Raw genomic sequence first — 23,964 nt, forward strand, 5'->3', positions numbered from 1 at the left:
AACACGTGCAATGAAGTTGCTCTGAAGCTGTCTTCCTTCAATTTCTTTTTTTAGTGTAAGCAAAATCTTAGTTGATATAATCAATTAAGAAAAAAAAAAAAAACAAAAAACAAGAATGAACATTTTGTTTTGTCTTTTGACGACGTTCTGATTTTACTGCTTTATCAAAAAAACAGCAATCACTTAAATACCTTATTGTCCAGTTTCCTTGCTTCTGCTTCAAATAAGACAACTCTGTTATCCTTTACTTCTTCTGCTGTAATCTAGATAAGCAAAAAAAAAAACCAAAAAAACAATTATTCTGTATCTAGAAATGATGCTTGTCTTATCTGTTCACAATACTTCTACAATAATTACATTTTAAGAGACACTTTTGCTCAGAAAGTAAAAAGTAAAAAATCGGGGCAGGAGGAGCAACAATTTGGTTTGACACTGGGATCCACTACAGCAATGACACTACATTGAAGATATTGCCGTGATTATTGCCGTGATTATTGCCGTGATTATTTGAATGGATGCAACGAGTCTTCCAGATGCAGAAGCTGAGCAACTCTCCCTCTGGATGACAAAGAAATATTTGCAGAGAGGAAAAAAACAACAAAACTACGTGACATTTTTCATAGCACTGTAGATGAGATTTACTCTGCTCAAGCCTCAAAATAAATAAATGCAACAAAAAAATATTTAAGGATAAATGCTGAAGAATATTATGCCTTACCGTAATACTTCCTTTCCCAGCAGGTCTGCCATTTTTAAGTACTAATGGTTTCGTTAGAGTCTTGCTAGAAACAATCTGCCAAGATAAAGCACTGTTAAAGCAAATAAACATTTCCAAATAAATGAAATAAGACAACAATGTACTATCATTTGAAGAGCTTTTCCTTCATCATGAAGATGACAGACAACAGCATTACATTTATTTCCTATGGTCTCCTATAGATAAAATAGATAATAGGTACACTTGAAAACTCAAAAATACCAATGCAGACAAAAAACATACAGAGTTTCAGATGAAACTGAAATAAAGTGCCATGCAGTAACACAATACATACCTGGACAAAAATAATATCTTAGATTCCATTCTCAAACTGTTCTCAGGGTTTTCATACACACTGAGTCAATTTACGCAAACATCTTCAGTAAACAGATTTATAAAAACAATACAAGCAATGTCACCTCTCCCTCAACAGTGCTTCTAGATGGCTATTTTACATTTCCCAAGCAATCATTTCTAAGAAGCACATCTATTTACTTATGAACTTCATTTCACAATGCCAGCAGGGAGGGAAATGCCAAGAAGACTCTTCTGAGTAGAAATGCCTTCAAAGGATGCTTTAAGAACATCTTTTAAGATAAGAAGATGCTCAACTGCAGTAGCACCAATAGTAAAACCTGGCAGGGAAATTAGAGTGAAATCTATTTACAGTCCTAAGTAGAACCAGAATCACTGCCTGCCTTAACTGAAAAGCAAATTGCCAACATTAACGTGGCCTTTATGAACATGCACATATTGCTACACACCAATTTCTCTCTCCTTATTTTTTTTACTTCAGTGTATAAAAAAAAAATAATTTGAGTTTTAGTCTAACTTACTTTCAGAACAACAATCTGGACAGTCAACATTTTAAAGCAAATTTTAAGGCAGCATCTTAAAACTTTTTGCAAAAAAAAAAAAAATTAAAAAATAGTATAAACTGAACTGAGATTTGAAGAAAAAAAAAAAAGGAAATTATTTGATACACCAAATACAAGTGAACATTGTGATAAAGTTAAGGTGCAAGTGGTAAATGATTTGCACTGACTTTTATTTTCTCAATATTATAGGAAATCTGCATACTTACTTGTCCCAGTGTACATTCAAATTCTCCTAGGAAGTCATCATCAGTCAGTTCAATGGTTTTGTTATCAATATCATATATTCCAAATTTAAGTTTCTGAACAATCTCAAAATAGTAATCAATTAGAAATTTCTTGGAAAATTTAGGGTTCAAGGAATTCTTAATTCGTTCCGTGCGATCAACCTGCAGTCAGAAAGACACCACTTTACTCAGAATTTCACCAGCCAACTACACGTGTATAACTGACTATTAAAAGCTGTCAGATGTTCTTGTTAGTATAAGGACACATCTTCCTACCAACCTTGCATCAAGTGCAACTAACCATAGCACACAAAATCCATTCTTTATTATCTGCAGGCCTGTCTTCCTTTGCTGCTGGTAATGAGCATCTTTCCTGAACAGAAAGATCAACGTAAAAATAGCAGACTGTCAAATGGCTACGTGATTGTTTGGGAATACTTCATTTCTAAAAGTACTTTTAAACGCTTAGAAGAGTCCTGTATGCCTTAGCTAGTGTACATCAGGTCTAAGTATTTACTGGAAGTAAGAATTAGCATTATGTTCCCCATGCAGTTAAGAAGTCCAACAAGCTAGACCGTATTTCTAACAGATTCATGAGAACCATCGCACCATACCTCATACCACTGCTGACCACTCGTATTCTGGAGAAGAACACACAGCGGGTCTGACTTGGAACCAACATCTTTATCCAAAAGATTTGTGCAGGCAATAGTCAGCTCCACCTTAGTCACACACTGTGCCGCCATTTCTTAAGCTAGAAAGCAACAATATAAATAATGGATAAATAATAATGGATTACAAAGCAAACACAGGGATTGTCACAGTTAATTAATTATTTGACTGATCATTAGAATCATTAGCCCGTCAGAAGTGAGGTTCAAGGCTCTAAATGCCATCTTAGAGATCTATGATGGTCCAGCATTAAAGTATTACTGCCATATTCTTGGCATTCCACATATGGATTGCAAGCCTGCAACATATTATACAAGACCGAGTTTCTTGTAACACCTGAGGAACAGGGAACACCACAAAGTAGGTACAGTGGTCTGGACTGCTAACAATAAAACTTCACAAACTTTAAATTTCATCCAATAAAACCCACATGAATGCCAGCAACTCAGGATGCAGATGTTAATAACACAATGAATTATTAAAATATATAAATATATATTAAATACACCCTAATCAAAACTTTTTTTAACAAAATGATGAATAAATAAGCACAGCAGGATTGGGAAAAGAGTTACATGGGGAAAAAGACTGTGAGTTTTACCTCAGTAAATTTTTAAGAACTGCAGTAGTTTTAATAATATGGATGAGCAATTTTGAAGTCCAATAACAACCAAGAATTCTTCACAGAAATTCATTAAAAAAAAAAAAAAAAAAAAAAAAAAAAAAAAAAAAAAAAAAAAAAACAAGCAAATAAAAGCAGACAACCTGATTGCTTTCTCACCTTTCAATTATCTTCTACTGGAACTGCAAAAATATACCAGCAAGGATTTACAGACATTAAGAAACAATGACACCCAATGTGGAAAACGAGCATTTGCATGACAAACCAGGTCTGCGCAACAGGTATTTTCTATATTATAAGACTCTTAATTTTACTTCTCAAGAATACAGTTGACCATATCCAGCATCTCCTTTCCTTGGGAGGTGAGTTCTAACTTGAACTTCTACATCTTTCCACAAGCAATTTATCTTGGAAATCCCAAAAACTCCATTGCTCCAAGGTTCTCTGTCTTTACAGGAAGTTCACAGCCCAGGCACAGCATCCAACTGCATTAACTGATTTTGAAAAAGCATGAGACAAGAAGGAAGGAATAGCATTTGCTTCCCTTTAACAAGTTCACTTGCACTATATACATTATAGTGCGGGTGAACACGAAACCATATTCAACATCTCTTTTCCTCTCACTGCATTTAGATTGCTTCTAATGCAAAGGAACTTCTTTTTTTTTTCAAGAGCCAAAAAGGGAAATGAAGGTGGAAAAGAGGAACAATGAACTGAAAAGAGAAGGAAAAAAAAAAAACAACAACTCTGCAGAGAGTTTTCCTCTTGTATTCCATGAGAGCACAGTTCTTACACTGCCTCTCCATCTCCACCTTGCTACCCTAAAGATGAACCCCTTAGGAATCACTGAACAAAGAAACTAAACACAAAGAACAAAAGTACTGCTGAAACAATCATGCACATACATTATTTCCAAGAAGAACATCAGATTTACAGAAATCATCCTGCACCTCCCAAACACCTAAAAACAATTTCATCCTTTCACTCCCAAAATTTTACTAAGTTCCAGCTACTTTCCTTGAGGGAAAAAAGTCAAGCACTAAATTGCAAGTACACATACACTTTCTAAAGTTATGCTTTGTAGGCTTAGAAAGCATACCTTTAAAAAGTGTTTTGCTTCTTTTTCTACTCTTATTTTCCATTCCTACTGCTTTCCTGGCAGCCAGACAGAGCTCATTATCAGTCAGTGGCTTTGCCCAGTGCACAGCAGAGCATGACTCCTTGATGGCTGCCTCCAGACAAACCACCTTGGCTGACGAAATGATGCTCCAGCAGACACTGATGCTGCCATAGAAAGTAGAAAAGCTTTCAGGAAATGCAACAGAACTCAAACTTGGACTGAGACATAATTCTCATGTCTTGGGCAATGTTTCCATAATCACTTAGGACAGCCTCCAGTTAGCCTAAAAAAACCTGGTCAACTTTTTTCTACTCAGCCTGAGTATGTGTGCCCCAGTTCTAACACCACAAGTATTTTCTCGAATGAATACTTCCATTTTGCAAGTTCCACTCCTTCTCCACACAGCACTGAGCTCCTCCACCATGCATCTAATATGGGAACAAAACTGATGTAGCAAAAGAGGCACTACACAAAAAGCATCCTTTAATACAGAAAAGAAAAAACAACAACAACAAAACCTTCTTCCCAGCTCTGAAATACATGCACTCTTGAGACCACTTAATTGTGTCCACAGCATCTTAAAAGAACAACTTCTAACGAGCACACTTGAGTAGATACGCAACTTGAAAGCCTGATATCAAAGTAACACTTCCCATCTCCTGAGATGCTCCTTTAAGTCTCTTCCATTCTGTTTCAGAAAATGCAAGGAGAAATTAACACAAGTTACTTTCCTCAAATACTTTAAGAATATAAGGTATCAGTATTTTTATAAAGAGGCAAAGAGATCTGTGCCAATTTCAATGTATTTCAAGAAATAGTTTTTCTATTTTACTTGAAAAAAGAATGATTGACCATAATGACATCAGGCTGAGATATTTCATAGTAAATAGCTGCATACAACCTGCTTTTAATGACATCACAAACGCTAAAATTATACACACTGGCAAGGAAAGTCATTAACCCAAAGCAACATTTACAGCAGTCAGCAAACAACAGATACTTCACTTGCAACACTGCAGTCACTGCAGAACTTGCAGAGAGCACACAGGATCCAAACATGCAGGCCTCAAGTCTTCTAAACAGCAGCATCTGCTGGTGCTCTGCATATGCTACATGAATCCTCATAACCCCACACTGCACAGAAGGAAGAGTGACTCAGTTCCACCCAATTCTTCTCATCTGAAAGCCTGTGTTAGCTGGAAAGTTCCAAAGCAAGTTCAATAATGGGTGGTAGGACTCTCAGAGATTACAAGCACCTTCAAGGACCACAACTGCTGTCAGATAAGAGTTCTCCCTTTAAAAACCTGATAGAACACAGATCCTAGCAAACTGCAGTCTCTTCAAGATGGTAAAAATAAGGAATGACAGCTGCACTAATGGTTTAAATGGCTTGAAAAACCATTCCACAACACACTAAGGTCTACTAGGCAAGCGAGATGCAAAATATTCCAGACACATGACAGGATTACTTGCAGATTTGGATCGTGGAATAACTACACAGGCAGATAATACTGTTTAGGATCCTGCTGGATGAGCTGACAGTAAGTTACATAACATGAGACATATTTATTCAATTAGCTGTTACTGCGAAAGTAAAACATGATCCCCATTGGCCAAACATAACCCAAACCTCTGTCTTTCTCAATCTACTGGCCAAAGGGATATCCCATGGCATGCAGGATTCACATGGAAAACTATAAAACTGAGCAGAGCTGGCTGAAGGAGGCAGACACTACTTGGGTAATGGCTGGGCATCAGCCAGGGCAGTTAGCAATTGCTTTGAGCCCCACTTGTTTTATAAATGCATACATTATCATTACTGTTATTTTTTTCTTCCTTTTTGATCCTAGCAAATCATTTTATCTCAACCTAAGAGTTCTACTTTCTGCAACCCCCCTTCACTATCTCTTTTATCTTCTCTCTCATCCCACTGGGAGGAAGGGGAGCAAGCAAAAGGCTGTAAGACATTCAGCTACATGCCAGGTCAAACCACAACACAGGCTCCTAAAAGCCAGGAAATTCTGGATAAGGGAAGACCAAACTGCTAAACAATACAGTGGAGCTTGCAACATGCAGATTCTGAACTCCAACAATGCAAATTCACATGTCACAAGGAAGATGTATTTGTGCCCCCACAACAGGCATAGGCCATGCAAGAACATGATTAGATCAAATAAATACATTACACAGCTTCCTCCCTGAGCTGTCATAATGAAAGCAAAACATAAGTCAGGGACTAGCCTTGTCTTGCAGTTACTGGACTGCCAGACCACAGCAATCATGCCAATGCTGCAATAGCAGAGGAGGGTTCAGACTTGCCCAAATACTGCTTCCATGAAAGAGTGGTGGTACGTTCCTAAAAACAGGTGCTTCCCAATCCGATAAGCAGAAATACCTAACTTGAACAAGACAAAAGGACACTCAGCATGATCATTCAGCAACTTTTCATCAATGTTGCATGTGCAAAGAGCACAGAATAAGAACATATACCCATAAAATGCTGCAAGAAGCTGACAGTGAAACTATGACAAAAGCAGAAGCTTTCCTCCACCAAGACTAAAGGTGATGAAAATTTGGAATCAGACTACAGTACACATGGATTGGTGTAATACAAAAAGCCTCAGTGTAACCTTGTGATACTGAAGGAAACAAAACACCTCACGGAAGCTGCCATTTCACAGAAGGTCACAAAGGCAAAGGCGATTTCATAACCTAATTTCAGCCCTGAATTCGAGAATTAAAGGCTTCTTTAAAAATCATACCCCCAAATCCGAGTTTCTGCTCATTTTTCTTCTCTCTTTGCAGGCACAATACAGCTGATAAAACCACACTGCAGTAGCTGGTGCAGTGAGAAGCTGAGTAATAAAAGAATGTCAAACCAATATGCTTCAATCTGAATCATCCTGTAACTATTCTAAGAGTCACACAAAACCCCAAGCATAAGTGCCTTCTCCTCACATTCACTACTTAACATACAGGAAGGAATCACATTGTTCTTAATTGAATACATGAGATTGTGCTGATAAAACCATAATGACCACACTGCATATTTTAATGGGGATTATGCAGAGGAAAAAAATGGAAGGTACTTTTGAAGAAATTTGTTTGCTTTGTGGGCAATGAATCATCTATTTATACAAGCTTCATCAGGCAGTTTAAATATTTATCCGCTGGATCAGCAGCATACTGGTATAACAAGTCAGGCAACTATTAATAGGTAGTTCCTATACATAAAAATCTATCATCAAGTTATTTTTAACCAAATAATATATTTAGAAATATATTAAAACCTAAAATAAACAAATTTGCAAAGACCAGAAACTATTGCATCTCCTGTTTGCATTATGACTTACGAACGGCCATTTTGAAATACCCTTCTGTTGATCCTTTCCATGTGTGTTCATCCTTCAGACGTACCTTTATTGGAGAGCGTTCCTCACAGCACCCTCCTCACAAAAAAGCTTTTTCTAAGCAATCAGTTTCTAGGTGTAGAACCACTGGTAGACTTCAGATAACAAACGCTATCCAGATGAAAGAAAAAGTATCTCATCAAAACTGCTTTTATTTTATTACAGAAACAAATTGTCGCTGATCCCATGTTTTAGACTGACCCTTCTCAGGGTCCATTTCAAGCCTAGCCCGTTGTGAATGCATTTCAGTCAGCAGATAGCAATTCTTAATAAAGATGTATGGTGACTTAACTCAGCAGTCTGCCTGCAGGCTTCCTTGCAGACAGCTACAGCTTCAGAAGAAGCATGAAAGTGTGAAACGAAAGGAAATTAAACCAAAGAATTACCCTTCCTGTTTATCAACGTAATAGATTCAAATGCATGTGTTTGAGGAACTTCAGTTCCTCTTTAAATAAGTAACCTGTCCATGACAGCACTGCTGTTAAGATTATTAATAGGAGGTAACAGCATTTATTACAGGAAAAAAAAACAAACAATCCAATTAAGTCATAAAAAACAATCAGCAAGCCCTTAAAGATTTTTAAGAACAATTAGGTAATTGTCTTTTTGGCCCCATTTATTGAATGCTTTGCTCTCCCAGTATGATGACAGTGTTTTAAATTAAGCAGAATCTGTGGCCTATAAGCTCAGTGCTGGGCTTCCACCAAGCCTGTGCTTTCCAAAATTGCTAAAGGTTCTCTAGGAAGAATCAATAAAAACACCATGCAGAGAGATAGGCTGGAGGAGTCTGGTATCTCAGTGCAAACAATAACACTAGCTTCCAACTGCTAGCTGGAGAATTACACTTTACTACAGTACAGACATTATGCAAACCCTCCTGTAGTCAAGCAATAGTTCTGCAGTCAGCTGTCCTTCCACTCCCTCTAACACCAGCTACGTGCACTCAGCATTCATTGCTCCTGGGAGGCAACGCACACAGTGGCTATGAACACACACAGACAGCAAATGGGCCTATCCCTGGAGCCATAAGGTAAGTGCCCACGCACTGCTCACTTACTGCGTGGGATTCCTGATAATGCCCCTGGGTGTGAGAAAATCCAGGAGTTGCTACTACCACCTAATGAGAACTAATTCATCCGGCTCAGAGGGTGGTGACACACTGGAACAGGTTGCCCAAGGAGGCTGTGGATGCCCCATCCCTGGAGGTATTCAAGGCCAGGCTGGATGTGGCTCTGGGCAGCCTGGTCTGGTGGTTAGTGATGGTTTGCACATAGCAGGGGGGTTGGAACTTGATGATCTTTGAGGTCCTTTTTAACCCAGGCCTTTCTATGATTCTGTTATTCTAATTGTGCCTTGGATAGAATAGTGAGGAGGATCTATAGGAAACAACCTTTCAATCACAGAATAAAGTCTGATCCAAACCGTCCAGACGATTTCTTTACCAGAAACTCAGACACAGCAAGCCAGACCCAAAACAAAAATCCTTCAGAAATCCTTTGATCGTTGAGCAAAGTCACCCAAACACCTGAGAAGGACCACATGCAAAGTAACATTAAGCACTGAATGAAGTAATTCAATTAAGATTCATTAGCATCAATTAATGAAACTGTATTTTCACCTCCTGCCTGAGTTTCTGTAAGCCACAGCACAGTGTAAAGTTAATGTTATTAATGTTATTAGTTGTAGTCCAATTGATCCAAGACATAACACTGCTAGATTTACCAGGAATTGGTGCTGACAAGTGCTAACCTGGCCATGTATTATTTATGTTGGAGGGCATCCTGATTTCCACTGAAAAACAAACAGAATTCATAAGGAAGGAGAAAACACAGGTTACCATTTCATTTTTTTCCCTAAATAGCAGGTATTTCTTAAAGGATATCAAGGCAGCAACTGCACTTCCTTACTGTAAATCAGAACAGAGACAAAACTCCATCCCAGGTAATAACATCAAGCAGACACACCCGCAGAGACGAGATTTTAAGAATTAGCCAAATTACCCCACATCTACCCTGCAGAAATGGATTTCCATCACACCTGTACAGCTACAGTGACTTGCTTCCCTACAGCAGTAATCCTGTTATACATAATACACACACAGGAGCAACACTGCATTCTCCCTAACATCACAACAGAGAAACAAGGACTTCTGTCTGCTTCTCTGCACATCCTTCTTGCACACTTTTCCTGCTTGCAATGAGTACTGCTAGCACAGTGTTCTGCCTGCTCTTGGAAACAAACCTCACCTCCCTTACTCTATAGGTAGGTGGATCTATACATGTATATATAACAAAATATTTATTATGTAAGTTAATATTTAAAAAATTAAGTGGAGAAAAACCCCCACCTGGGGCTCAGCTTGACTCTAAATACTCGTGTTAACATACACTCTTTTTTTGTAACATCGTTGGAATTTCTTTAACTTGGACTTTTGGAGGCACGAAATACCCAAGCAAATGAACGCACGGAGCAGTGCTGAAGGGCTGTTATCGCACTTCCAACGTGTGCCTACAGAAGAAGTAGAGAGTTCTCACGTTGTAACGCTGCCCTAGCGGATAACACACTACGCCAAAAGGAAAGACAACGCTGGAAGAACAGCTCCATAGATGCAAGAAATCTGTTACGTTGTTGTTAAAGTAAAGATGACAATGTTACAAAGCTCCTCTCTGAAGCCCGGAGACATCGAGAAAGCAGCTTTAAGAAGAGGCCCCGGGACTCGGGCGTTCACACATGGGCATGCGAAGCTCCCGGAGCTCGGGGCGCGGCGGGGCAGAGCCTCGCCCAGGGGTGCCGCTCGCTGCTCCTCCCGGTGAGCCGCGTCCCAACAGGAAGGCGAGCACCGCGGCAGGCGCTCAGCGTGCCCCCCCTCCCACCTATAGACAGCGGGGCGTCCCGGCCCATCCCCGCTGCAGGGCACCGCTGCGCCCCGCGGGCGGGCGGCAGCCGTCCGGACCGGAGACGAAGCGAGTCCCACGACGGACTGACTCCCGGACGGGCTCTCCCCTCAGGCCCCGCGAGCAACGCCCCGTCCCACGCAGGAAGCGCCCTATCCGGCCTCCCACGGAACAGCCACCGCCGCCTCCCCTGCACCAGAGCCCCTGGCTCACCTGCGGAGCCGGATCGGGGCCAGCGCAGCGCCGAGCGGACCCTCACCCAGCGGCTCCTATAGCCACGCCCGCGCCGAACTGGGCCGCTCCGCCCCGGGGCACTGAGGAGAGCATGCGCGGCTCAGCGCTGAGCGCCGGCCCTGCTCGCTCGCACCTTCTCCTCCCCCGGCGGACGGCTCCGGGTGATGGCCGCTGTCGTGGCGGCGCTGGCGCAGCCCCTTCGCCTCCGCCCCGCCCGCCTCGGGCCGCTCCTTGGGCCGCTCCTGAGGGAGGCGGCGCGGGGCTGGCGGGGGCTCGGCGGGAGCGAGGTACCGGGCGGCGGCGGCAGCTCTGCAGACCCGCTGTGCTGGGCTGTCCGCAGCGCTGTGTGCAGCCGGTGGGGGAGCGGAGGGAGGCGGTGCAAGGGGTTGCTTCTGTGGAAGTTGTGTCCTGGTGCTCCTTTGAAACCGTAGCAAGAGAAAAGATTTAGTTCGGAGTTACAGTGTTTGTTAATGCTCGCCTTATGATCCCGCACAGGTGCTTAGGAAAAGCGTTAGGAGGGGTGTTGCTCTCTCCACGGGGTCCTTCGTGGTCTATGAGGCTTTCAGGCTGGTCTCTGGCCCTGCTGTGGTTCATGCCAGCTTCAAAGGTAATGCACGAGGAAGTTTGGCTCTGGTGTTTGTTAGTGCTCTCACGCTGGTCATGCACTTACACTGCTGAGAGGAGAAATGTAACTGTCCTTTCTATGCGAAATAATGTGTGTAAATAAGAGTAAAAAGGAATACCTGATAGATACCCTAAGAGGTAAAAGCCTAATGACTTAAATAAAGTCTAAAATACTTAGCAAGCACTTTGTTAAGGAGTTTGAATTCTCAGTCATTATGGCGGTGGTGTTCAGGACACGTCAGGAAGCAAACATAACCCACAGAGTTAGGAAGATGTGCTCAGTGGCACTCAGTCCAATGTCCATGTGGACTGTGTTAGTTGGTAGTCAGCATTTAGGGAGAGCAGAGTTCAAATATTACCCGGAGGGTAATATTAGCTCCATAATGAAAACCACGCTGCTGTAAAACACAACAGCCTTACTGCAGCTGCCGTGTTCAGCTGATGACCTGAAAAAAGCTTGGATTGTTTTTTTTTTTTCCTCATAATTCCACTTGTTTTCATGTTAGAATCTTTTGTTGTGTATTGTCTTTGAAATGCTATTTCGTGTATTATATACATAAGAGATCAGTTTATTACATTATTTCATTTACATACTTACCTTATTGCATCACTTTGCTGCTGGGAAGCTGGACTCATTGCAGGCAGTTGGTCTAAATGACCTTTAATGGTCCCTTCCAACTCAAATGATTCTATGAATCTATGATTGTATCCAGCTAGTTGTGGAAATAGTGATCCCACGTCTCTCTTGTCAGTTTCAAAAGATTCTATAGGAAAAAAAAGGACTTAAATGTCATACGCGCAATGGACACTTAGGGCATAAATGGATACAAACGTAGCTTTGATTTATCATGATTCCATCTAGAAGATCTCTGAGCAGTGTTTTGACTTGCGAAGAATGAACCCTACTCAGCCTGCAGTTGTCTTTAGCAATACTGTGAAATCATATTCATGGTGTTCATAACGTTAATTACATTTATAATTATATACATATATATATATATAAAGTAAATACATTGAAACTCTGTGCATATACTAATGAAGATATTTCAGCATTCACTACTGCATTTGACTTTCTGGTCATATTTTTCATGGTTGTTTTTTTTCCTTTCCTGCCATTTTCACAAAGAAATTGCTTCTGTCTGATGCTTAATGCTATTAAATGTTAAATCCATTAAGCACCCTAAGCTCTCTGTGTTACTGAAAGCCATTTCTTAATGCCATGTATTTGGCACTGTATCTCAGCCTAGTTGTTCAATGTAAGTAGCTTATCTGAGTCTGCCATGCAGTTGTGTACGATGGCCTAAAAAATTCATAACTTGTTCTTTATATTTCAGTTAAATTGCCTTGCTCTAGAATATTTTGTATATGCCTTAACATCCTAATTATGTGTATTTTGTCCTTTTCTTTCCACAATTTTCATTTGTTTTTAAGCGGCAGATGTTATAGAGCAAGCAGACTACCTGTATGGGAGTGGAGAAACTGAAAAGCTCTATCGGTTGCTGGTTCAGCATAAAAATAGGTACTTAACTGCACTGAATATTTTCATGTTACTTTGACTTTTCACAGAATCACAGAATGACCTGGGTTGGAAGGGACCTCAAGGATCATGAAACTCCAACCCCCCTGCCTGGCAGGGCGACCAAACTTCCACGTTTACTAGATCAGGTTGCCCAGGGCCCCATCCAACCTGGCCTTGAACACCTCCAGGGATGGGGCATCCACAACCTCCCTGGGCAGCCTGTTCCAGGACCTCACCACTCTCCTAGTAAAGAACTTCCCCCTGACATCCAACCTAAATCTTCCCTCTTTCAACTTAAAACCATTTCCCCTTGTCCTGCTATTATCAACTCTTTCAAAGAGTTTGCACCCCTCCTGATTATAGGTTCCCTTCAGGTATTGAATGAGGTCCCCCCGCAGCCTTCTTTTCTCCAGGCTGAACAAGCCCAGCTCCCTCAGCCTGTCCTCATAAGGCAGGTGCTTCAGCCCCCTGACCATCTTCGTGACCCCTCTCTGGACCCTCTCCAATAGCTCTATGTCTTTCTTGTACTTTTCTTATACTGAGCTTTCCTGTACCAGATTCCAACTAATGTTCTTGATATGGCATGCTGGAGAGCCTCGCTTTTGACTTCTTTTTAAGTAGGAAAGCATTCTTTTCCATCCTGGTAGAAAACTGAATGAGGAAAAGTCAAAAGGATAGGATGAGAGGAAGTTCAAGTTGTGTTACGGGAGGTTCAGTTTGGCTATTAGGGAAAATATCTTCTCAAAAAGAGTGGTGAGGTGTTGGAATGGGCTGCCCTGGGAGGTGGTGGAGTCACTGTCCCTGGAGGTGTTTAAGAACTGTGTGGGTGTGGTACTTAGAAGTATGGCTTAGTGGGCAGTATTGGTGGTAGGTGGGTGGTTGGTAGAGGTCTTTTCCAACCTTAATGATTCTATCTGATTGTTAGCTGAATGCAGCTGTGGGAACTGAGGGTTAGCACTGCAGGTTTTCATTTTTGCAGGGAGATTTTCTTTTTCTTTTTTTTTTTTTTTTTTTTTTTTTTGTTTGTTTTTTGTTACTTAGAAAATGCTTTAAAATAGCTTGGGGATTTGGGTCTGAATGAGGAAGCTCCTTGCTTACATAGTTATATCCTTAGGCAGTGTATAATGTCAGGCTTCTATTTGTTGTTTGTTACCTTTAAGTTCCGTGCAGCCCAAATGCCAGATGATAATACTGTTGTATCACCCTCTTGAGATACGTATCGAAAGACTGATTTGAGACCTTTGCTTGCTTAGATACCATTATTACTTTAGAATGTTGATGTTTCTGTTCATAACTAGTGAGGATGCAGAGTTGTTATGGCGGCTGGCACGAGCGTCACGAGATTTAGCTCAGCTCAGCACTACTTCTGCCGAAGAGAAAAAACAACTGGCGTATGATTCCCTTGAGTATGCAAAAAGGGCACTAGAAAAGAATGAAGCAAATTCTGCAGCACACAAGGTAAGCCAAGCAAAATAAGGTAAAACTGAAATCTTGTTCTTTGATTTCTGCCAGTTGAAACCTCAAGTAACGTCATTGTTCTGTTTCAGCAAGCTTCTGTGTGGTTTAACTTTTCAGTTTAAAATGAGTGATTCTCACCCTCTCACTTCTAATTCTTGTCTTTTTAAGATTAGAGTTCAGACAGGATACAGGAAATAAAAGCTGGTTCAATGAGTACAGGATCATACTGTTTACGGTTGGTTTCCTCTGGTGTAGGCTGGAAACTGTTTCATGCACCACCCCTCCAGCATACTGTATGTGTGTACCAGTAGTTCTGTAGAGTTCTGTTGGGAAGACTTCAGGTCTGGCTTTGCTGTTGTTTGGGGCCACTTCTTTCATGCAGGGAGGTAACAGAATATGACCAATGGTGTTGGCTTCTTGGATAAGAAGAGGATGTTGATTCCATTCATGCTAGCAGGTTGCTTGGCGTTGCTAAAAGCATTCATAACAAATACTTTGTGCTGGCTGGTGGTGGTAGCTGTTCTCTGTTGTTTGTTTGATGTACTGTTTAGTAATTATAGTGCTTTATTAAATATCTTAATTTTGTACATTCAATTACAGTGGTATGCGATCTGTCTCAGTGACGTTGGAGATTATGAAGGAATCAAGGTTAAAATTGGAAATGCCTTTATTATCAAAGAACACTTTGAGGTAATTTAAATGACTGCCTTAATGTATCTAATACATAGATTGTATGCGAGCTAGGAATTATATTTTGGTGAAAATTTGCAAATGTGAAATCTCCTGGTGTCAATTTGATGTGAGGGTTTTTGTGCTGGTTCTGGGTTCCAAACGAATGAGGGATACAACTTAGCTCCTGTGATAATGAAGTCCCTGTAGAAGAGAGTGTTGAGACAGCTGAAGTGCTGCTGATGTCTCTTAGGCCGATCTAAAGTCTAGCTGTGCTACTGAGAAAAGGGTGTATGGCCATCACTGTAACTGTGCGTTAGATACCAGTGAAAGACAACTGCTGGAAAAGATGAAGGTCTGCTGACTAATTTTGTTCCACAAGAAATAAGATCAAAATCTCATCATGTCGAGTCTCGTGTGAGACTGACCCACTAAGCATAACTGCTCAGAAGTCTGTCAGTGTCTAAAGGTTTTGGAGGTGAGGGTGCATGGAGCAAACACTGTGTCCTTGGAATTCTACATGTGGTTATTGTGGTTTAATTAATAGTAGGTCAACAAGTCAGCACGTTTTTTGTTGTTTAATGTCTTTAAATCTTTTGCATTTGTTATTTATTTTTTTAATAATCAATTTTATTTTCCTCCTGCACTAGAGAGCCATTGAACTGAATCCAAAAGATGCAACATCGGTTCATCTAATAGGTGTTTGGTAAGTTAACTCATGGCAAAGAAAAATGCTAGAATATAGTCCAGAACATGGCAAAGGAAAATGCTGGAATATAAATGGACTATTGAACTGTGGAAGTGCTTGGAATAATTCAGTGGAAACCTATTGGATGGGAAGATTTAGTTATGCCTGCGAAGCTTCTGGCTGTAAATTCTCACACAGAGAATTTCCACTTTTTCTGTGGAAGCAGTTTGGTTGAATGCAGCATCTGTTATTTGTTAGTGAGAATTTCCAGACAGTGTTTCTACTTATTTGGTGCGGCAGCTTTTGCTTCTGTCGAATGTTTTATAAGGAGGCTGAGACTGAGAGATTGACAGTAGATTGTAGCTTTTCGAGGCTGCTGGATGTCAGTGGAAACTACAGTCTACAGCTCTGGAGTTTTGTGTTAGTTTACAGAGCTCAGTTCTTCTGTATTTCAGCACTACTTCTTCCCACACCACCTAACCACTGCAGCAGCCCAAGTGTTTAGGCTGATATGTACGTTCCCAACTGAATGAGCCTTGCCATGTCAATTATGAGATAGGAGATCTGCTCTGGAAGAGCACTTAAGATGTCATTCTGAAGGAGAAGTAGAAAAGATGATGAGAAATATGGGGTCTGCTATTGCTTTTGGCACTAAAATAATTACATATTGTATTATTAACTGTATCCATTACTGAGTCCCAGCGCGTCTTTGTCTGAAGCTGGAATTCAGTAACAGACAACTCTTGAGCCATATTCAGTTTGATTCTTCTTGTTATTTTCATTCTTATAAATGAGTCTGTCAGGCTGCAGGCCTGCTTTTGTAGGCAATGTTGATGTAAGTTGAGTTTGGTTGTTGCAAGTATTTTAGAGCAATATGAAATATGCATTAATTGCTGAAATACTTCAAGTTGAAAGGCTGTCTGGTGGTTAATAATTGTCTCCAGCCTCATGTCCTCAAAGCTCCCACTAAAAGATGCACCAAAACTTCTTGCAGCAATTTCAAAGACTTGGAGTTGGGTTGAACAGTGGTAAGAACTTGTGCTGTGACCGCAGTTGTTGTGGCTCTTGGCAGCAGCAGCCTATGACATCTAAGATATGAGAGCGTTGATTCCAAACAGAGCAGTAATGTGTAGGTTATATACAAATGTTTCCTTCTGCTCCAGGTGTTACTCCTTTGCTGAACTGCCCTGGTACCAACGAAAGATAGCTGCAATGCTATTTGCAACACCTCCGACTTCCACGTATGAAGAGGTACAGTAGGAAAATATTTCACATAATTATTCACCCCACAAAGCTGTTGATGTATTTTTACTAATTTCCCTGACAGAACTGACCTCTTCTAAGTTCTTATAATAGCAAGCAATGTTGATTATTTTCTATACAAAACAGTTCTGATGGAATAAGTATGGACTTGTGAGTTTGCAGCTATGTCTAATAAAGTGAATCTAACTGTACAGATGTCTGTGTCTGATGGGGGGTGTCTAACGCAGTAGGTATGTGCACAGTATTTATGTGCAGATACATAACAGCTTGAAAATTAGATTGGTCACAGGAAAGTTTCCTGTAGCTGCTGTAATCTCTGTGTCCTGTTAGAACAATAAAATCCCTGGCCCACCATCAGTTATGAGTGGGATGAGGAGTTACTAAGCAGTAATTGCAGGAGACTGCTTGATAAACAGAAAGCAACTGAAGAGCTGATTGGAAAAGAAGAAATAGAACTTGGTAATGGAATGTCAGGCTTTTGAGTTGTGCTGAAAATCACCTTCAGAAGAGTATGGTGTCAGCCAGGATTTCCACAGATCTTTGCTAACCCCAACATCGAGTTCTGCAGCAGTTAAAGTCACTGAAGAAATAGAATCTGGTCCTTAGTCTGTAGGTGAGCCGTGCTGCTAAGACTGGTGCAGACTGTAGATGCAGTGGAAGGTAGAAATAAAAATGATCTTGTCAAGTTGAAGACTGGAAGTAGAGCATCAGATTTTTCTAAGGACAAATAGAAAGTGCTTTACTTAAACAAGAATGACAGTGGCAGGAAATAGCTGGATAAGTAGTGCTGTTGAGAAGAGGTCCGATCTGATTGTACACCAAATGAGCATCATGCTGTATTCCTGCAGATAAGGCGATGGATAGGGCAAACAAATGTCCTTCCTCAGCTATGTTGAGCATGCGCATTGATTTGCTTTGGTTTGACTGCTGTGTTCGGCTCAGTGTGCCCCGTATTAAAGACAGCCTTATCTTTTGCAGGCTCTTCGTTACTTCCACATGGCAGAGCAAGGTAATTTCTTGTTGATCTTTGCAGACACGATATTCTCTTTTGTTGCAAGTTTTCGTGCATAAACTCATTTGTAATTGTTTTGAATAGCGTGTAAACGTAGCAGCACCTGAATGGTGAGGTGTGCAGGGTGTATTATTACACTGCAAGTGTTGTGCTCAGTACTGTCACTGGAGGAGTTGCTATCGCGCTCCCTGGTGGTCTAGTGGTTAGGATTCGGCGCTCTCACCGCCGCGGCCCGGGTTCGATTCCCGGTCAGGGAAGGTGTTATTTTTCAGTCGGCCTCCGCCGCTAGAACGGCGTCACGGTTGCGGGCCCCCCTCGGTGTCAGGGTCCCTGCTGTCCCTTGTGCCATTGACAGGCACTACTGAAAAGAGCCCGGTCCCATCCATTTGATTCCAGCACCTTAGATCTGTGTAAAGACTGATGAGATCCTCTGTCAGTCTTTTCCAGGATGAATAGTTCCAGGTCCCTCAGACTTTCCTTGTATGGGAGATCCTCCAGGCCCCTAATCATCATTGTGGCCCTAAACAACGGTAGTGACATGCAGATAGTGTTCTGTAGCTGCGAATGTGCTCTGTTAAGCAGCGTCATTGTGCTCTTTGATGTAGTTTTCATGGAAACAAGAGGCATTACTTTTGGAGCAACCTGTGTATTTTACATAACTTTATATTATTATATATTACAATATTATATATATATACATATATACACATTTGTTTTTTTTTAACTGATGTTAGCATAGCCTTCTGTGTAGCTATGATTTCTGCCTGCTGGAACTTGAATTGCTAAGGACAGAGAAAGTCAATGACTGAAAGAATCTAACAAGTATTGGAGTATTTAACCCTAATAGTGCTATGGGCACAGCTACAGCTTACTATTGAAGTTCCTGCATGCTACAGAGTGGGTCCCCCAGCTGGAAGAGGGGATGGGAGCAAGCAGCGCTGCTGCCCTCAGCCTCTGTCTAGTTATACGCTGTGTTCCTTTTGACCCAAAGCCAGAATACTGTTAATCCTTTTCTGAAATAAGAATTTAGAGGAGTGATGCTACTTTGTGCCTTTGATCGTGTGCTGCTTGTTATCATGGAATGCTTTTCTCTTGTCTCTGTACGCAGCTGACCCAAATTTCTACAGCAAAAATTTGCTCTTTTTGGGGAAGACATACCTGAAGTTAAACAACAAAAAGATGGCTCTTCTGTGGTTAAGCAAAGCGAAGGATTATCCTGCACATACAGAAGAGGACAAGCAGGTAGGAAGCTAAGAAACGAAACAGTAACCAGCCTGTATGCATTCGATCCAACTAAGCAACATGTTGAATGAGTCCATTAAACTAAACGGTCTAGTTTAAGAGGTTTATTCCCATCCATGTTTGAAACATTCAGCATCTTAAACTAGGGGAAAGTAACTGACTAGTCTTAGAATAACTAATCTAAAGAACTGTGGTGAAGCTTTGGGGTGTTTGCATGATAAGAAGCTTTGCTAGAAAAGCCTGTAACCACGAAGTATTATTTTGTTACAAGTATATTTTTATATTTCAGGTGCAGAAAGAAGCTTTGGAGTTGCTTAATTCTATATAATAAGAAACAAGATACTGGGAATTCAGTATCTCAGATGTAAGCAGCATAGGAAAAAAAACGTAAATACTACTTCTTTTCTCTTCAAGCTGGTAATAAAATTATAGCCCAAACTTGCTATTTCTGTTTCTTGTTTCAACCGAACTATCTACTGGAAGACCTGTTTTATTACATTAAATTTATCTATTAACTTAGATGGGAATAAAAAACTATGTGGACAAGCAAGGTATAAATACATAGGAGAAAGGGGTGATGCAAGTTTTTACACTTCAGCTGTGAGTAACTAATACAGCTTTTAAGGAAAAGGGATGCAGAGCCGTGATATAATTGTGAACTTTTGGGTGGTTTTTGTTTTTTTTTCTAAAGCATTCTCCTGCTGTATGATGAAACAGCCTTTAGAGGGACTCTTTCGCACTTAAAAGCACACTGTATGCAAAAGCACTTCTATGAGCCTCACTGCGGCAGCACCTTAATTCTGTGCTTCTGCTGCTGCAGAAAGCAATATGTGCACAAAGAGGAAAACCATTAGGAGAGATCACTGAGAGTTTAGGGAAAGCCTCCTTATTTACTTCCCTGCAGGAAGAAAGGAACAAACAACCCAGGAACTACAAAGCAGCTCCTTCAGCACTACCACATCAGGAGCTGTTTCACCCTCTTTGGACCTCTCTCCCCTCCCTGTACAGATCAACCGAGAGCAAGACAAGCAGAAAAGCAATGGCAGTGCAGGATTATGATTCTATGATTCTATTACTGCAACTCCCAGGTTCATTGCATACACACACAATTATATGAATGGGGTTTGGGGTTTTTTGCCTCTTAAGACTCATACCTGCAGTCAGTCCTTTGAAGCCAATTATGTCCGTGTAGAGAATGCGACAGGGTGGTCGTTGTTTTTTCTTCCTTGCTCACTAACTCTTACCCATAGGAAAAGGTTGCAGTTATGAGACAGCTGAAGTTAGCAAATCAATAAAGCAACTACATTCTCGTGATGTGCTGTCTTTTTTTATTATTGTTGTTTCGATAACTTACTCACAGATTCACAAAGTTCAGCAGTTGGTAGTGGGTTACCAAGTCATTCGTTAGTGCAAATTCATAACGTTCAACTGTATGACACTTCAGTCCTCTGAACTGTAAGGTAAGTAAGTGTGTAGGTAAGCCACGCACACTGTTGTTGCCCTGCCTCTGACTTCTTTCAAGCTTCCTCCGCTCTAACCTGTGTAAGTCATAATTCTGGTGCTACCACACTCGAAATTAACCATGTATTTACGAAAACAGCTTTGCAGAAGATATGCGGTGCAGTATGAAAATCGTTCAAATACAAGTTGTTGAAACTCTCAGGGAAAGTTCATGTCAGATAGTGCTCTCCTTGGGCCAGGTGCAGTACCACTGTTATCAAAGCTACGTACACTTTAGCAGCTCCACAGTAAACTGTGCCCTTTTGAATACAAAGGCTCCAGAGAATCCAGTCTGTAGAAAAATAAAGGTTTGGCAGAATTCAGTCGCTGTATCAGAAAGATACAAGAACAGATATAGCTGTTTTTTGATGCATGTACACTTTTAACAGTGCAATATGATATGTTACAGAAATGTTTTTAATCTTATTTTAAGAAATCATTTTTTATGTGTGTACAAAAATTCTGTATAAGTTAAATGTAATGGAATTTACAGTTAATATTAAAGCATAATACAAATGGTAGTTTTAAACATATTTTACTCTATCATAAGGAAGCACAGTTTGCTAAAAAGTAGCATTTAACAGAATTCACATGAATAAGGTGTCATGACTTATTTCAAACATCTTTTCAGTTCAGCAAATGCCCTCAACACCAAGATAATAATAATAATAAATGTTAAATCACCAATTATTATGCACGTAGGACAAACTTGGCCTACAGTAAAGAATGACAGGCTCTGGATATAATTCAGGTACATCTGAATTCCTACAGGAACTTATGAGAAATAAGAGTATTTAATACTTCAAAATATTTTTAACTGTGCAAAGCTTGTGTCAATTAAATTTTATTTGGGTTTTCTAGATCCGATAACAGAAACTGAACGTGAGCGTAGAAAGCAGCAAAGTTCACATTACCTCTCGTCTACCCTTATATCTCAGTTTACATTAATAACTCGATGAAGCTGTGAAAAACACACCACAGATTGACAAAAGGAAATGAAAAAGAAAAACCCTGTAAGACAACAGACCAAGGAGAAAAATGTGTAATAGTGTCTCTTTTATTATTATTTTTCCTTTGAAGATTACCTAACATCCTCGTGGTAATAACCCAAGGTAATATGTAAACAAATTTCAATGCTGCTCAAATGAATCAAAGTATTCTGTTCAGCTCCTACAACAAGTCAGAACAGTGGCACCAATTCCTTTCAACATTAAATCACATTCATCTTATTGTACATTACTCTTGTGCAAGTAATAAAGGCTTTATTAATGACCTTGGCTACATCAGTGTAGTAAAGAGAGATATATCAGCTATTAATGTATTTTAAAAAAAATTAAACTGACAGAACATCATATTCTGTCGTCTCAAATACCAGCAGCATCTTTCTACATATTTAGGATACGTTTGGCCTAAGCCTTTAACACCTTTTAGAACAGCCATGCAATAAAACAAACTTGGAGATGTTTCTTAAGAGAGAACACGGAGCAGTTTAAACATATTTTTTTTCTAAATAATAAAGCCAAGATAAAGCAAATCCAGGCCCTTTTAAATGGCTGCAACTTTTCATACACTTAAAGCTCTATAAAACTAGAGCTTATTAGTATATATATTTATATTTTTAATATATATTTTAAATAAGACTCTTGTCTGCTTTCAACATTTATGAGGGATTTTTCTGGTCTTTTGGAAGGGCAATAAATAAAAGTAGAAAAGGCTGAACTGTTTTGCATATCTCTGTGGAAGAACGGAGAACAATTATACTTTTAGAGTTCCAGAAAGATCACTGTACAGAACAAAAAGCTTATATACAATTAAGTGTGCAATTTTAGTTGGCTGAGCCTTTTAATATGCAAAGTCTCCTTTTGGACTAGAAGCTGCTTCTACTCTTGACCAAATCCCTCCGTCTCTTCAATGGCAAAGAGCAGCTTCTCTTTCAGTTGTTCGTAGCTTTTATAGGGTGGCAAATCCAAACGGTTAAAACTAAGCAAGGGGGGAAAAAAACAACAAAAAACTGTGTTAAAGTCATCTGAATGCCATGCAGAACACTATTGACTGCTATAGTAGGAGTTAAAAATGTTCCAGTGTAGCAATTAGAAATGAAGAAGTGTCAGTCAATGCCATTTCACTACCTTAACATTTCCATGAATGGTAAAAACAAAGTTTTAGATCAACGCATTTAGAAACAAAAGGCTGGTATCACATCAGATAAAGAAACAAGACCTTTGAGGTCTCAAGAAAGCTCTTTACAGAGATGTGGGAAACTGTAATACTCGTAAGAGGAAATGTCTCATTTGATCCATCTCCAAATTCCAGCAGGAACATGAAATGGCCAAAGCCTTATCCCTTCTACACGTGCCTGGAAATAAGTTTTAACTTTTCCTTAAGCTTGGCCCCAAAAAGCCTCTGCCACAATTCTGTTTCATTCTGAGTCTTCTCCAAGTTATCTTCCTGGTACCAGTTTTAAAAGCGTAATGAATATTAATGTCACAAGGTTGCAGCAGCAAAATTTAAGATTAAGGGAACCAGAAGAGTTCTCAGTATTGGCATGTCAGAGCAATCAGAACTGAAGACAGAGATAATGATTCCAATCGCATTTCTTTTGATTTGGTAAATGCAAGACCAGAATAGAGGAACCACTAAAGGTAGAGAAAGTTTACAAGTAACAACTTACCAAGTGTGACTTCTTGGTAACCAAGTTTCCTTACCAACTTTTTCAATGCAGAATTTCTGAGGCCCATTACTTCCTAGAAAATAAGAGTAAAATAACTGGAATTTGTGAAATAACACACACAACATCTATTGGACAAAAAACAATTCAGATAAAGCACTCAGAAATCATTGGATGCTATTTGCTACACAAGATTGTTACACGAATATTCTGCTAATAGAAATAAGCTAATTTTCTAATCATTTATAAAGTTATTCCACGTGATTGCTGATCTAAAAAGACCTGCTAGAACCAAGCTGATGTACAAGAAGTGCCTGACATCCACTTACAGCCTGGTTCATTTGCAAATGGAACAGTTACAGTCTAAAAGTTTGGGTCATTCTTCACTTACCCATAAGTTCAGCAAATCCACCCAGAGGTAATCGACAAGTGCCAGTGACAAACTGCAGAAGTCGCATGCGAACCTCGTTGTCTGTCTCTTTTACAAACTAGGTACAGAGATTCAAATTA

The 23,964-nt window shown here is 40.1% G+C and overlaps 3 protein-coding genes and 1 non-coding gene across 9 annotated transcripts in view; 2 read left to right on the top strand and 2 right to left on the bottom strand.

Moving 5' to 3' along the window:
• CPNE3 (copine 3) overlaps positions 1-10,909 on the bottom strand; it is a 24,713-nt gene extending 13,804 nt beyond the window's left edge. The window contains exons 1-5 of the mRNA XM_072327536.1: positions 10,791-10,909; positions 2,474-2,613; positions 1,842-2,021; positions 719-793; positions 192-263 (exon numbers count right to left, since the gene is read on the bottom strand). Coding sequence (XP_072183637.1) covers positions 192-263; positions 719-793; positions 1,842-2,021; positions 2,474-2,605 — 459 coding nt within the window. The 5' untranslated portion in view covers positions 2,606-2,613; positions 10,791-10,909. The remainder of the gene's footprint in view (positions 1-191; positions 264-718; positions 794-1,841; positions 2,022-2,473; positions 2,614-10,790) is intronic.
• RMDN1 (regulator of microtubule dynamics 1) lies at positions 10,888-20,594 on the top strand. Of its 3 annotated transcripts, XM_072327538.1 has the most exons (11): positions 10,889-11,098; positions 11,307-11,418; positions 12,867-12,954; positions 14,253-14,412; positions 15,013-15,102; positions 15,732-15,787; positions 16,933-17,020; positions 18,011-18,041; positions 19,153-19,286; positions 19,576-19,650; positions 20,191-20,594. In XM_072327538.1, the coding sequence occupies exons 1-10, from the start codon at positions 10,976-10,978 to the stop codon at positions 19,612-19,614; spliced, it is 921 nt and encodes a 306-aa protein (XP_072183639.1). In that variant the 5' UTR covers positions 10,889-10,975; the 3' UTR covers positions 19,615-19,650; positions 20,191-20,594. The 3 variants fall into 3 exon arrangements, with proteins under 3 accessions (XP_072183640.1, XP_072183639.1, XP_072183638.1); XM_072327539.1 differs by lacking the exon at positions 20,191-20,594 and having other exon boundaries at positions 10,888-11,098; positions 12,873-12,954; positions 19,576-20,113; XM_072327537.1 differs by lacking the exon at positions 20,191-20,594 and having other exon boundaries at positions 19,576-20,105.
• Positions 18,230-18,301, top strand: TRNAE-CUC (transfer RNA glutamic acid (anticodon CUC)). Its single transcript has one exon. It is a non-coding gene; the product is annotated as a tRNA-Glu (tRNA).
• A 3-nt stretch (positions 20,595-20,597) lies between the features above and the next one.
• The window catches only part of WWP1 (WW domain containing E3 ubiquitin protein ligase 1), a 61,777-nt gene continuing 58,410 nt past the window's right edge, over positions 20,598-23,964 (bottom strand). For all 4 annotated transcript variants that reach the window (XM_072327534.1, XM_072327531.1, XM_072327532.1 and 1 more), the window contains 3 exons: positions 23,846-23,942; positions 23,458-23,530; positions 20,598-22,766 (listed from right to left, as the gene is read on the bottom strand). In XM_072327534.1, the coding sequence (XP_072183635.1) occupies positions 22,667-22,766; positions 23,458-23,530; positions 23,846-23,942 (270 nt within the window). In that variant the 3' untranslated portion in view covers positions 20,598-22,666. The remainder of the gene's footprint in view (positions 22,767-23,457; positions 23,531-23,845; positions 23,943-23,964) is intronic.

The sequence above is a fragment of the Excalfactoria chinensis genome, chromosome 2 (assembly GCF_039878825.1).
Source record: "Excalfactoria chinensis isolate bCotChi1 chromosome 2, bCotChi1.hap2, whole genome shotgun sequence".
NCBI lineage: Eukaryota > Metazoa > Chordata > Aves > Galliformes > Phasianidae > Excalfactoria > Excalfactoria chinensis.

Bases quoted from the DNA above. Each gene is read 5' to 3' on its own strand.
- RMDN1 (XM_072327538.1), top strand. From the start codon at position 10,976: ATGGCCGCTGTCGTGGCGGCGCTGGCGCAGCCCCTTCGCCTCCGCCCC. The intron at 15,788-16,932 runs GTAAGTTAACTC...CTTCTGCTCCAG, and splicing joins GTTCATCTAATAGGTGTTTG to GTGTTACTCCTTTGCTGAAC. The intron at 19,287-19,575 runs GTAGGAAGCTAA...TTTATATTTCAG, and splicing joins ATACAGAAGAGGACAAGCAG to GTGCAGAAAGAAGCTTTGGA.